This window comes from Gadus macrocephalus, chromosome 9 (genome assembly GCF_031168955.1).
Source record: "Gadus macrocephalus chromosome 9, ASM3116895v1".
In the NCBI taxonomy this organism is placed as follows: Eukaryota; Metazoa; Chordata; class Actinopteri; order Gadiformes; family Gadidae; genus Gadus; species Gadus macrocephalus.
Window position 1 is genome coordinate 2,810,837 of NC_082390.1, and position 14,437 is coordinate 2,825,273.

Genomic DNA, 14,437 nt, shown 5'->3' on the forward strand with positions numbered 1-14,437 from the left:
AGAACCTCCGGGTCTTTTGTGTTTCAGATAAGCTTGTGACGATGTGTGATGTTATCCTTTTGTCCCCGCCATTACAATGCTGAGCCTGGTTCATATCTTCCTCTACATCTCCTACCTCCCTGCAGAGAACACATTGAGAAGGTCTTCATAAATACTACTAGAATAAGGGCAAATACGTTAAGTTATCCATCTGAAACACTCACCTGTACTGGACTTCACTCTTGTTCACTCATCATACCATTTTTTCAACACTCACTGTCTCATCTGTGACTGTGGCTATCACTTCTGATAAAAATGAACACATAAGAAACAATCACCTTAAAACAAGACATCACAACCGTGCTTGGCATTTCAGTTTTAGGGTAGCATTTTATCCAATAACCATATGACTCCTTGAATGGCCATCAATGTAATATGTTTTTATGCTAACCTTTTATTTCTCAAGCCTAGTAGAGACTTCTGAATTAAAAGTGTCGAGATCTGTTTGGAAGCAGTGACAATGTGACCGTCTACATTTGTCCATTTCAAGTCGGGATAGTTCTATTGTCTATACTGCAGCCGCATGCTCCATCATTTTAGCTGTTGATACCTTCTTATTTAGAAAATGGTGTATAAAACAAATTTCCTTGCTTTTTTAACTTTTAGCATTTTTCCACAGCTCATATATTTAGAATATATGTTAAAACTACCAACTAGCAGTATTAAAGGTAACAGTATATCAATTATACTTAGCCGACAGGTGCTGGGTTGTAGCGAGTACATGGTGTAGAAATGGCAAATATTTTCTCTGCCTTTTCATATTTGGACACAGTTGCAAATTTGAAGTAGAACACAGTTTATTATGCAACGAAAAGCTTTCTTGAGGTACAGAGGTTCAAAGACGTTTTTGGGGAAATGCAATAGAAAATTAGGCCTTGAGTGTCAGTATGATTTATGAATGGTCTGCCTGAAGTCGACCAAGATCTAGGTAAAATAGCACATATGATGATATAAATGATGGTGAGGTTGCAAATGCCAATCCTGAGCGTACTGCCAGATGCCCTCCCTGACTCAACTTCCAAATAGCAATTGTGCACTTTCAGATGCGTTCATCGTGCAGACATTTTATCGTTAACAATCTAATATTGTCATATTGCGCACCCCTAACTGTACTCCATGCATACACAGCCATATCGGTTTACAAACTGCATAACTTCCAGTCTCTGCAGCAAACATCAGAACTTTCCACTGAGAAGCCAATAAAAACCAAGGCATCAATAAGAGAATAACCAGCACCTCACCTTGAGTCAAACGAAGATCTTGTAGTCCTTCAATCATCTTCTGGTTTCAAGACACATCCAACAGACTTACCTTGAGGTGATCTGATCGTTTGTGGCTCTGGTTTTTTGCACAATTCCTTTCATTGTGACTATGCATTGCAAGGCCCTACATGTACGAAAGTTAACATTTAACAATACAAATAAGGGAAACCATTGTACCATGTTGTCTCACAACAAATCTGAACCTAAACTATGAACTTCAATGCAAAATACTGACTATTGACAAATTAGATAATTCCCGGTATAAACTATACAGACCAAAATGATAATTTACACCAAGTGTAATCATAAAGTGAAGAGACAGAAGTGTGCAAAGTAGGAATATTTTAGAGTTCCAGAAGTCGTGCCAAACAATCTTCCCGATTTAAAGATTGAATATGCACCCTTGCATTTCAAATCCTTTTGTCCACTTTTTCACTAATCTGCAAAACATTGCATCTACTTTTCTATAAGTGTAATCTGACTGATGAGGTGTGTGGTTTGAGGGTGACAAGAGATGCACAGTAGGCTACAGTGATGACTTTGATCTACAGTTATGTAGATGAGCCCTCTCAGAAGAATAAAAGTGTTCAAGAGGCCATCATAACATCAATTACATTAACTGAAATGTCCTTCCAAACTGACAGGGATTCCCCAAGGAGAAACAGCAAGGACAAGATGTGAGAAATCTTCCTCGGTGACCAGAAGACAACTGAGGTCTTACACCAGAGAACCCGTTTCAAATCCCATCTGCATATCTCTTGATGTCCCAGTGAGGGTTCCTTTACCTCCTAAAGTGAAAGACAGCACAACTTCAGTTTTAAGAGGAAAACAGTATGGATGGTTCCCACGTTGTTTCAGATTCTTCTATTCACTACTTGAATCTCATTGGAATTCACCAGTCATCTAGCTTGACAGAGTGCTGAACCTCATTTTCCTTGGCCAGGACATCAAGGATCTTGTAACGAGTACCCATTGCCAGGCCAAACCCAGTCCACAAATAAAGTACCCTATACCAGGTTTAACCCTGGTCCCAGGTGCCAGGTCGAATCCGGCCACAAATGTAGTACCCTTCGTAAGGTCCCATCCCAGCCCCCTCTCAAATGTTGCACCCTATGCCAGTTTCAACGGGGGCCACATGTCGTGTCCTATTCCAAATCCGAGACCTTGACACACAGTACCCAATGCCAGTTCAAACCCTGGCCACACATAAATGACCACCTGCTCACTGAGCGGCTTTGAGGTATAGAACTTTTAAAATGAATAACGTTTTAATTCCACTTTTAATTAAGTTGTGAGATACGTAATGTACTTGGTGAAATTTGGAAATAAATAAGTTAGAGTTTACACAATATTAAAAACACCTAATTAAATAATCTATATCGAATAATTAAATCCCCTGCGATAAAGCTGATTTAACCTGATGGTTAAAGTGGGACCATCAAGTACAATCTCTCGACCTAGGTTTAGAGAGATTAAAAAATTCACAAACGAACATGCACGCATGCATGTCAAGATTGACTCAACGTCTCTGAGGTTGATGTCCTTGCAGTCCTGCAGTTTCCTGACTAAGAAGCCTTCACAGAAAAACTTTTGGGTACTCCAGCCCCAAGACGCAAGCCTTTCTAAGGTATTGGACTATTGGATGATCTGAAGACCGATCCCATCAGAAATATCCCAACCAGGACCTTTTTTAAACTGAATTCATGTGGATCTCCAGCTGGGGATGCAGAGAAACCCTCGCTAAGGCTTCGCTATATATGGAGGAGAACGTTGAAACGTGCACGGTTCTCTGGTGCAAGACCAAGGTTTTGATGTAGTCGATGGATTAGGAGCATCTTGCCCCTGGTGTTTTCAGCTTTGAGAATCCCTGTCACTATCTTGAAGGAGGTTCATGCAGCTGATGTCACAAGGGCTTATTCAACACTTGGTTTCCCCCCAGGGGAGAAGAAGTGTAGACTGCAGACACCACTGTATTCTAATATGTATATCAGGTCACTCAGATGATCACACGTCGGTCACACTCAGATGATCATTCGTAAGGCCGTACTCATGTGATATAGATGTAGATATAAGTAATGTATTGTGAAATCAGACAGAGGAAATGTTGAACATTTTTGGTTGAACCCACAGAAATCCAGCACCATATTTACACCTTACACCAGAACCCATACTTGCAACACTTCAAACAAAACAGAAGTGTTGTTTTGAGCATTTCCCATGCTCAGAACAAAACCCTTAATATTCAAATCCACCTGCAGCTACAGGTTGAATCAGCCAACCAGGAAGACGTCAAACATGAACATCAAAAAAGCCTAGAAACGTATTGACTTAGTAAAGTAATTAATTTACTTACTTTCTTATTCATATTTAAATTGTGTGACTCATAAAAACGGCAGGTTCTTCTTCATAGTTGATCTGTGAAGGAATGGAAGTAGATTAGTTTCAGAGCTCAAATAAGTGCTTTATTCGATTATGTGCAGCAATTAGGCTACTATATCTACCGTTAATTCATAATATTCAATCTCCCCAATCTTTGGAATGCATCTACACCTATATTTTTGGATCAGAAAATTACAGTTGATTGGACTCATTCAACTAGATTATTATAATAGTCTATATAAACGAGCCAGACAACATTAACCTATAGAAACTATTCAAAATGTTAATGTTTTTTTTTTCCACTTGATTGCTAAGAAACAGCTTTGATCTTTATGGTATAGGTGGCCTGCGTGTTGAAATCAAAATAAACTAATGACAGATTAGATGTGACAATATAACCTATAAAATAGGTGACGTCAAATAGCTGCGCGAACCAACACAATCAATTATTAGTAGTGTTCAGAAATTCAATTTTAGAAGTAGGCCTAGGCCAAACTCACCATAGGTCCGGAGAAGTCGGTTCGCTTCGAAATGTCTTCGTAACCAGTGAAACAGAGGGACTGAACTGATCCAAGGGACGCCCTTGTTGCAACAGGTGAGCTAAACCAAGGGATGGGGATGGTGAACAAATTATTCTAACTAAATGCAGGGGCGGCACCTCTGTTTGCCTTGTTAACAAGACGAGCTAGTCTACTTTGAGTGTAATTTTTTCGAAACATCTTGGCCATCCGTCAAGTGCATGACATGTTCTGCGAGATTTGATCTTTGCCTGCCCGCCTTCAACTATGAACAGCTTTCAGACGGCTGGTTTCAGGCAACTTTCTCACCCATCAGAGCATCTCTTTGATTGGCTCGAGCAATCCATCCTGCCGTCACTTGTCAATCACACAGGTTAGTGAACGCAACCCCTCAATTGGCAAGCAACAGAGTGAGTGAGTTTTCTGGAGTTTATTTTCAACGTATTGCTTTTTTTTTAATCAAAAATCCTATCTAAATCATATTTTTATGACAGGTTGGGCTAAGGGTATCGAACTTAGGGATCTAACAGGTATCATATCAATTACCTTGGCTGGGACATCACCATGGACCTATAAAGAAAGGACGTCACCCTAACCATTGAGAATGTCCTTCGCCTTTGACGCTGGCTTCCTGCACGCTCACTTTACAAATGTAGTTAGCTTGTTTGACATAACATGCTATATCTAGTCGGCTACAAAAATATAATCTATAAATAGTAAAGAACAGATTTTGATACTCATGTAATTATTCATACAAAGTAAATTCATGACAACATTACACATTGTATGGTATTTTTTTTAATTTCCAAATGACTTGATGTTTAGTAACATTAATTTCTCCACATGATGGAAACCCGGTACAAGCAACTATTGCCGTGATATCTCTTCAGTTTGTTCTATGTACATATAGTATACATAATTACTGCAGATCCATGTAATATCTAATTCTTTCACTTATTATGCAGACCCTATATCCTTTGGATTGGTGCGCAAACAAGATAAAGGTTTTAACCTTTTACAATAACAATAGCTCCTGCAAAATCAGTTCACATTATGCCAATGATTTTACTGAAAAAAAAAGGGGAGGGGGGGGGGGGGAAAGCGCAACAATATTGGAAATCAATAAAAAGCGACGACTCTCCTTCGATCAAAATACCAACAAGTTCAGCACAAAATGAATGCAGAGAGCATGTGAAGCATAAAAATACTATGTACAATAATAATATTATAAAAAAAAAAAGATCACTACTCATAAGAGTTCATCGCTGAATGAAGGGCTAAAGAAAGGCTTTCTCGTCACAGTCGCGCGTGTGTGTGTGTGTGTGTGTGTGTGTGTGTGTGTGTGTGTGTGTGTGTGTGTGTGTGTGTGTGTGTGTGTGTGTGTGTGTGTGTGTGTGTGTGTGTTCTCTCCGCCCTCACGGCCCCCCCCCCCATGGTGAAGGAGTGACCAGCGACGCTAAGGTCACACCGTTCCAGGAGACTCAGGAACAGGGCCTGGGCCGGGCCGCTGGGAGTGTGTGTGTGTGTGTGGGGGGGGGGGGGTACCGTGGGGCAATTTCGGCAAAGCATTGGAGAGAGGGAGGGGAGGGGGGGGGTACCGGCCCCGTCCACCGAGAACCGGCTTCACCGGTGGCAGTGCGTCAGACCCCAGATGCATTCTGGCTGTTGTAGTCCGTGGACTCCATCTTGAGGATGTAGGGGATGATGCTGTCGATCTGCACGTTGCCGATGAGGCCGGCGAAGAAGAGCTCCTCCGTGACGGCGGCGCTCATCAGCCTGAGGGCCGGCAGCCTCATCAACAGCTTGGATAACCTGAGGACGGACAGCACCAAGCCTCGTTAGCGTGTCCGGGCACGGTACTCATTAGTGAGCTGCATGGTTTTACCCCCCTCGACTTGCAGTGAGGGATCCTTTCAGATGCACGGAGGTTACACAGACTGCCGCCATTTGGGTTCTAACCAAGAACCCTCGGAGTGATGGAGTCAAACAACCCAGGGTTAGGGTGTACGGGCGCAGGTGGTGGAAGCCTACTAACCGGTAGGTGTCCTCGGGGTAGCACTTGGTAACATAGTCCTGCAGCTCCATGTAGGCCTTCTCCTGGAAGCGTTCAATCTGCAGGATGTTGTCGATGCCCGGGTGATCTGGTGCAGCAGAGCGAACGAGATGTCAGTCAGTCGGTCAGTCGGTCGGACACAGACACGGACGCCGAGACAGACACACGGTACTCACCGGGACTGAAGAGGACAATGGCTTTGAGGTAGGCATACTCGTAGGCATCTGGAGAAAGCTTAGACATGCCGTTGCAGAACTCCTGCATCCTCCAGATGTGCTCCATCACCAGCTTTACCCTTTCTGGGGACAGTTTCTCTGCAGGAGACAACACACACACACAACGGGGGGGGGGGGGGGGGGGGGGGGTGTAAGCGTGTGGCATGGCAGGGCCTTTGGGCCACAGAGAAAGAAAGGCGATGCATTGTTTATATAACAAACTGGGCCTGCGTACCTTCCTGCAAGCTCGCCTGCAGGTGGTTGATGATCGCTCCGAGAATGGTGCCAACGTTCATAGTGTTGGAGCACTGTGCCAGGCCCAGGGCAAACAGTTCGTTCCAGCAAGCTTTCATCAGGTTGATGTCATTATCGTGACCACTGGAAGAGTCACAAGAGGCAAAAGGGGGCAGATGATAAGATTACAGTACAGCAAAACATTGTTTTGTGCATTATTGACCACACACAAGACCGCGAATAGCGGTCTTGTGTGTGGTCAATAATGCACAAAACAATGTTTTGTGCATTATTGACCGCGAGTAGCGGTCTTGTGTGTGGGGAGTATTGAACCAACCCGAGGGCCGAGGTGAACACTCACGCTAACGCCTGGAAGGCGGGAATGGAGCGCGCCCAGTGCATGGAGAGGAACAGCAGCCGTGAGGCAGACTCACAGATGTAGTTCACATTCAGGTACTCTGGCACAGGCAAAGGCATCATGAGCTGAAATGATAGGGGTTGTGTCACTACACGAGAGGGTCAATACACGACTCCTGTAAAGCCATAATCTGATTTCAGAGGGCATCTGTTCGTATTCATCTGCAGCCTGGTTAAAATCATGTTTGAGTCGTTTGGGTCGATGTGTTCGTCGAGCGTGCCCGTTGCAGGGAGCGCGTTTTAACCTTGAAGGGGACGTGGCCGTCGGACAGAAGGGGTCCTTCCAGCTCCACCACCGGGCCGGACTGGTCCCCGGACATGAGCTGCATGGTGGCCTCCAGCGACTGGCCCGCGGAGCCGTCGGACGGGGTGAGGGCTTTGGCCAGGGTGTCAAACGCTCTGGGGGGGGGGACACGCGACAAGACGGTCAGTACGTGGGAGGAGGACCATGGGAGGCCGGGCCTTCAGCTCTGCCGCACCTGCCCTCTGGAACAATCTCCCCACCTCCGTGGGGAGATTGAGAGGCCAAGTCCATTTATTCTCAAAACTCACATTTATTTTTATGTTTTGTTGTGAGGCACATTGGGTCCTAGAAATGTGCTACACAAGACTGATTTTTTATTATTATTATTATTATGATTATTATTATTAAGTCTACACGGATACAATGAAGCGTATTTTTTTTTTTTTGCAGAGGGAATATTCGGAAGTTCAAATGCTGAACCCAAGGGCACAGTGCCCTACATATTTAAAAACCCATGCCGTGTGGGTGCGTGACCCACATACTACGGATGTCAATACGAACATTTCGGAAGTAAACAAGATGGTAGAGTAGTCAGGGTGTTTGACTTGTAGTCCTAACTTGTATATATAATCAGTATAAGATGTTTTGGATGACTAACAAATTGTATGGAAACAGTCATATGTGGCAAAAAAGGATTAGAAAACAAATGGTGGAGGAGGCAGAGTGCTCGCAGTTCCTTTCTGACTGTCCATTTATGCCTCACTGTAAGCCAATCTAATAAGACACAAAAGAGACTAAGCAGATCCCACAGTACCCATCAGAGGAAACTCTATTAAAAGGTTTTGTGTGTGGGAGTAAATAAAGACCCACAGTATCTTTCCAACGGTGGGCCCGTCTGTATCACAGTCAAGGACTTTTATTTTGAAACTGCCATCTTTCAATCTCTGAGTCCGCCCACCCGTCTCTAACCGAGCGCCCCGAGCGGCGCAGCCTTACCGGGTGATTTCACTGGCGGTCTGCTCGTCTGCCTGCATGTCGGTCATGGAGCTGTCTCCGTTGCTCAGGTTGTCCACGCCCATGAGGTCGTTGGTGCCGTCGTGACCCTCGTGGGCCTTGTGGAGGTGGGCCAGGGACGTCACCACGTTGGCCAGCGTGCTCAGGTCGCCCTGACACGGGTCGTCCTGGGGAGGGGAGAACAGCTTTTAGCGTCAACGCACTCCTCCGGGAGATTCTGGGGTTCTAACCAGCCGGGAGGACGCCGGTGGTGAGGTGAACAGTGGTTTCAATCAAACGTTTGCGTCAGACATGAGAAAAACAACATTCCTGATCGGCCACTGTTATGCAGCGAGTGGGAGGGATGGAATTTTTTAGTTCAAGCGTAATTAAATCATTAAATCATTAAATCATTAACGCTGTCAACCGTACACATTGTGAAGAGTATGCATGTTATCAAGAGGACAGTAAAAATGTATTAAGAAAACCATAAAATCAATCAGGAGGAAACAGGAATCCAAAACATTGAACCAGGTTCTGGCAATTTGGCCGTCGTACGGCAACCATGGCTTGACTAGCACTTAAAAAGTAAGTTAAATTAGATCCAACATAAGCAGAGCAATTGCATGATAACACAGGGGCCCAGGTCTATCTATCTCCCAAGTACATCAGCAGTCGGGGAACTAAGAACCCCTCTGTAATTGCGTTGGAGGTACCGTGTCTGGGGATACCGGGACCATCATGTTGTTCTCCAGCTTGGGGAAAGGCTGCTGGATGTTAAGCAACATACTGGACTCCAGCAGGTTGGTGGACCTACAAACCGAGATGCCACATCAGAATCCTCTTTAAATCATCACAATTTAAATCTAGGAAACATACAACATGCCAAAAAGGACAAAACCCGGTTTGTATGTGTTTTGATAAATATTATATATAAGTAAAATGTACAAATGACTTTGCACTTCAGTCCCCTCATTAATGTAATGAAGCACATTGAAACATGCCAACTGGTTTTTACGTCAAACCTCACAATCTCTCCTTGTGATTCATTCAGCAGTCAGCCGTTTCAGGTGACGGCTGGCGCAATCACTTGTTTAAGGGTCCCAAATTATACCACCAGGTGCAGGTGTGATAAGCCACTACAAGCCGTTTTCAAAATCGGCCTCTTCCTTGTTTTTTGGTGACATCACAAGTGGGCGTGTCCACCTAGATGTATTACTGATAGATGAGCAACGTTTTCTACAGTCCAATGGGTAGGCTGGTAGACTGATCCATCAAGCACACATCTAGGTGGACACGCCTACTTGTGATGTCACGAGAGGCATGTAATGGCTAATCCCACTCACACCTGGTGACATAATATAGAACCTTTAAATATGCATCGGGCCCGAAAGACATCTATGGTACTACAGGTGAAACATGCGTGACATCAGATATGATCTAGACACTAGTTGTCGTCAAGTGCAACGGAGTGTGGGACTGACTTGAACGACGTGTACCTGGCGGTTTCCTTATCGGTCACGAAGGTGGGCGTGGCAGCCAGGGGGCTGCACAGGTTCTTGCGAATGTAGATCTTCTCTGTGGAGGCCGCACAGTTGGAAGACTTCTCTCTGGTGGACACTTCTACGGGCTTCCTCTCACACTGCACCGCTGAAAGACGGGAGGAACAGACTTAGGGCCACGTTTATACGTAGCAGGGTATTTATAGAAATTAATATCCCCCCCCCCCCCTCCGTTTTCAAAAATAACATTGTGCACACATCGTTTTCAAAAAAGTTGTCGTTTACATCAAAACGCATTAAATACGCCGTCGAGCGCCATTATACCTATGCCAAACCTATGGGCGGCAGTGTAGGGAGAAGGATAAAGCCATGCAAGCCAATCAGAATCCTCAGAATCAACAACAACGAATAACACGAGTGTCTTCCTGTAACAAACAAACTGTACACATAGGGCGCTCATATGAGGTTAAGCATTTCCTGGCGCATAATGTGACGCTTCAGAACCTAAAACCCAGTTTCTCCCCGTTGACACAACAACACATAACCGGCGTTTTCAGAAATCTCCACTTTGGTCGGAGTTTTTAGAAATGAACGTTTTCTGTGATAAAAACTGCGATTTCGTGTAAATGAGAGGCCAAACCGCGTGGAAGTATCTGCGTTTTCCCTTTGTGTAAACGGGGCCTTAAACTTACTTACATCACACCGAGAGGGATTCAGTTTTCTTGGAATATTTTCCCAAGGCTTATCCTCTGTTTTGGCAACCTTCTGTAATATTCAGGAGCCAGTGTTGAGCCAACAGGCCCTTTGGCGTTTTCACATCAACTTAATACCATCCGTGAAGGCACAACCCAAGCTTAAAGTAGTCCAAATGTCTTCTACAATGCCACCCCCACCATTAATGATGTAATACACCCACTGTGTTACCCATTGTCACGGGGATAAGGGCGACCTCTCCTGCCTACCGTACACAGGAACCACAGTTGAAGCCCATGAAATTAGATTCACTTAGGCTGCATCCGAATACTTAGTACATACTATTTCTGTTCAGTGTCTACTACTTGACAGTGTAGTACGGTCTACAGCTATGCGTAGAACGCCTCCGAACGCCGCCGAAACTCCACAGGATGTTTGGAGATGACGTATCTCCCCTCAGATGCCGGCAAAATTACCTTGATAAGTTACCCGTTTTCCGTCTTGTCATCGTTTGTTACATACTTTACTTTTTTACTCTTTTCAATGTCTATTTTTTTCGCCGCTTTCTACGACGTTTCGTCGGGTCAGCCATCTCTTCTTCGTTCGTCACCAGACTCCGGTTGCATTGTGGGATAGCGTAGTGACCTACCGTATACTGTGGCGGTAGCACGCATTCGGAAACATTTTCCGTAATACACAATGCGTACTGAGCATTCGGACGCGCTATATTTGTGGCGTACTACAAAATGCATACTATATAGCAGTCAAGTATGAGTATTCGGATTCAGCCCTAGACTTTGGTAGTGCTGATGTCAGCTGAACTATTTTACAGTCTTGATGCCCAAAGTAATGTCCCTGTATGTCGTGTACTGAGAAATGATAGAATATGCCCCTAAAGAAACAGGAAACAATCCCCTTAAGAAACAGGAAACAAAAACAAACACAACAACATGTTTCTGGTTTTGCGGCCAGGCTCTCTGGCGTCCCAACCCCCGGACGTTCTGCTGGGGGTAACTTACAGTCCTGCTTCATGCCCAGGTTGATGCAGCGTTGCAGTCGACAGTACTGGCAGCGGTTCCTGTGGTGCTTGTTGATGACACACTCTCCGGATCCCCTGCACGTGTACACCAGGTTCTTCCTGATGCTACGCTTGAAGAAGCCCTTGCAGCCCTCGCAGCTCACCGCTCCATAGTGGCGCCCTGGGGACAAGCAGGGGAACCGTCGCATTGAGCAGCAGGAACGTACGCAGAGGCCGAGGAAGAGCATGAGGTCCAACACACAACGCCGCCTGCTCACCTGAGGCCTTGTCCCCACACACTACACAGTACTCCACAACAGGCTTGATGAGAGTCTGGTCGGTACCATCTGTCACAAACTGAGACAACAGAACATTTAAATGAGATGGTCAGGCATCACTGTGTACATGGCTGTTAGTCATAGGTCGCAACGCAAGGCTTATTACAATGTTGTTTTCTTATGCTCACGTCATTTATTATGTGGTGTACTATTTCCACTTCTGACAAGGAATGTGGTTCACACGGAACAGACTAACCCTAACCAAAGCAACTTACAGCAGTTTATACACACATACACACACTGACGGCAGGGTCAACCATGAAAGGCGACAGTCGGCTCGTCGGGAGCAGTTAGTGTTAGCGGTCTTGCTCAGGGACACCTCAACATTAGGAGGAGTCGGGAACTAACTAGTAAATGCCGGTTACAAGTCAACCGCCTCAGCCTCCTGAGCTAAGCCGACCCCACGTTATGAAAAAGCATTGTTAAACAAGAATATCAAAAGAACTAATCAATAAAAAAAAAAAAAAACACACACAAAATACTAGCTAATGCAACAGGAGTAGTAGAAATTCAGTGTAAACATAATTGACAGTAGAGGAAAGCATAATTGTGACAACATTATTAACATGATATGCATTATATATTTTTTAAAACATCCCGTACCTGGATTTGCTGCGAGAGATGATCGGAGGAGGCGAACAGCACCTGGTTCACCCCAGAGCCCTCGTTACCCGAGAAGATGACCCTGTTGGGGGAGCCCTCTTGCTTGGCCAGGATCACCTTACCACCCGATGAGTAGTCTGCATTGGCTAGAATATACTGCTGCTTCCCAGGGGAGGACTGCTCCAGTGCTGTGACGATCTGGATCTTCTGGCCAGTCTGCTGATCAGTCACTATCTACACGAGCATAAAGAACGAGCAGGTAGACGCTGTTATCAAAACTGATATCGTCTTTGAAGTATGCATAGTTTTTATTTTTTTACTTGTATCCTATTAAAAACAGTACTGTTCCTCACCAAAGCTACGAAGGCCAACCGTTATACAAGACAATACATCTCATCTAATTCTAATAAAGAAATAATCTGCTATTACCCCCCAGTCTAAATAAATATAAAATTGCTTGTAGTTCCATTATTATTATTTTCTTTAACATATTGCCATCCGGCGATGAAGGAAATATGACCACACCTGGATTCGGTGTCCCAATGGCATTCCACTGTCTGCTGAAACTAGTTGAATCCTTTGGGTCTGCCCATCCATTCTGATGTCTTCCTTTGCACTGCTTTCACATTAAAGCCCCATGAGGCGTTAGAATCTGTAAAGTAAACATACGGTTTTCTCATATGAAACCATGATTGCTGATTTAGGCGGGTGTGTTAACTATAATACGAAACGCTGAAAAACGCTGCAATTATTATGAAACAAGATTAGAGCCAACGTCTATGTGCATAATAACGTATGAGTTTCCACAGTCGGTCGTTATACTATCCACAAGTAAAATCGCAAATGACGGGGTTTTATTGACACTACATTTTTTGTATACGGAGCAGCGGTGTTATTTACATCTAACGTTACAGTATTTTGCATGTTGACAACGTTATGTGTGCGGCGGCCTGTGCTACTCCTAGCCAGTGTTAGCTTGTATGCGCAATATGGAGGGCTCGGTTGAAACAAAATGCAGGGAGTGTGTTTAAAGGAAAAACCGGTGGGAACGGTCTGGTTCTCAACACAACATACACATGCCGTGGACGGCCGGGTATTTAAAATCGATACGGAAGATAAAGGCATTTCTTTTCCTGTGGGTGAAAGGTCAACATTGAAGGGTTAAAGCGTGCTAGGGTTCAGGGCCCGCGCAGAGCTGCAGTCTACTGGCGGTACCGGAGGGCGAACAACCGGACGGGTTCTGCTGAGCCGGGTGTTGTGTAGTTTAATCCAACGATTATGTCGGGTCGGCTGCCAACGGCACCCGTTCTGGTGTTAGAGTTAAAGTAGACGATCAGCCGATGGAGTAGTTTGGGTTTGAGGCGGTTTGATGCTAGGAGGTTAGCATCACAACAACATCGACTCGGCTACGCTAAGTAGCTTGGGTTTCCGTGCAGCCCCAAATGGTCAGAACTCCGGTCTTATTCTGAACACAATGACTATTTACGGACACGAACGCCGTTCATATGGACATAAACACTCGTATGAAGTTGACGTTGCGTTACCTTTTCGTGAAGTTTAACTTTGGTCATACGATGGGTCCCCGGAAAGGCTAAGGAGCTAGGCGAGCTACTGCTGTGTGCTAGCTAGGTTAGCTAATGGCTGCCTCCGTGCAGACTGCTCAACATCCTACTGGTGTCTCACTCCGGGTTCGTCAGTGTCGAGATCCGTTGCTTCAGTAATTACAAGGTACTTACTCGTTGGGAAGTTTTGTATATCATGTAATACTTCCAGTAAATTAATAATTTGAACAGTTTGTTGCAGTCGCTGGGAGGGTCAGAGTTCGTGACCTTTTTTCCATCGTATAAACCTTTGCGCATGCGCAAAGTGGCTAGTGCATGGACAATATCCCATTCTATTTGTTATGAATGTGTTTATCGTACGGCTTAG

The 14,437-nt window shown here is 44.8% G+C and overlaps 1 protein-coding gene across 3 annotated transcripts; it reads right to left on the reverse strand.

The window, feature by feature from the left end:
- Positions 1-4,973: 4,973 nt before the first annotated feature.
- Positions 4,974-14,368, reverse strand: nr2c1 (nuclear receptor subfamily 2, group C, member 1). Of its 3 annotated transcripts, none has more exons than XM_060060250.1 (14): positions 14,245-14,368; positions 13,034-13,160; positions 12,509-12,742; positions 11,846-11,924; positions 11,569-11,748; positions 9,839-10,004; positions 9,071-9,167; positions 8,358-8,542; positions 7,363-7,516; positions 7,062-7,183; positions 6,702-6,844; positions 6,428-6,565; positions 6,234-6,339; positions 4,974-6,010 (listed from the first exon to the last, which is right to left on the reverse strand). In XM_060060250.1, exons 2-14 carry the CDS (start codon positions 13,103-13,105, stop codon positions 5,839-5,841), a joined length of 1,848 nt encoding a protein of 615 aa, XP_059916233.1. In that variant the 5' UTR covers positions 13,106-13,160; positions 14,245-14,368; the 3' UTR covers positions 4,974-5,838. The 3 variants fall into 3 exon arrangements, with proteins under 3 accessions (XP_059916233.1, XP_059916232.1, XP_059916234.1); XM_060060249.1 differs by having other exon boundaries at positions 14,053-14,348; XM_060060251.1 differs by having other exon boundaries at positions 9,854-10,004; positions 14,053-14,347.
- Between the last annotated feature and the right edge of the window lie 69 nt (positions 14,369-14,437).

What these genes read in the sequence shown, in the direction of transcription:
- nr2c1 (XM_060060250.1), bottom strand. Translation starts at nt 13,105, where the DNA reads ATGGATGGGCAGACCCAAAGGATTCAACTAGTTTCAGCAGACAGTGGA. An exon ending in CCTGGGCATGAAGCAGGACT is followed by an intron (nt 10,005 to 11,568) that starts GTAAGTTACCCC and finishes CCCGTCTTTCAG; the next exon opens with CGGTGCAGTGTGAGAGGAAG. An exon ending in ACGGCCACGTCCCCTTCAAG is followed by an intron (nt 7,184 to 7,362) that starts GTTAAAACGCGC and finishes CTATCATTTCAG; the next exon opens with CTCATGATGCCTTTGCCTGT.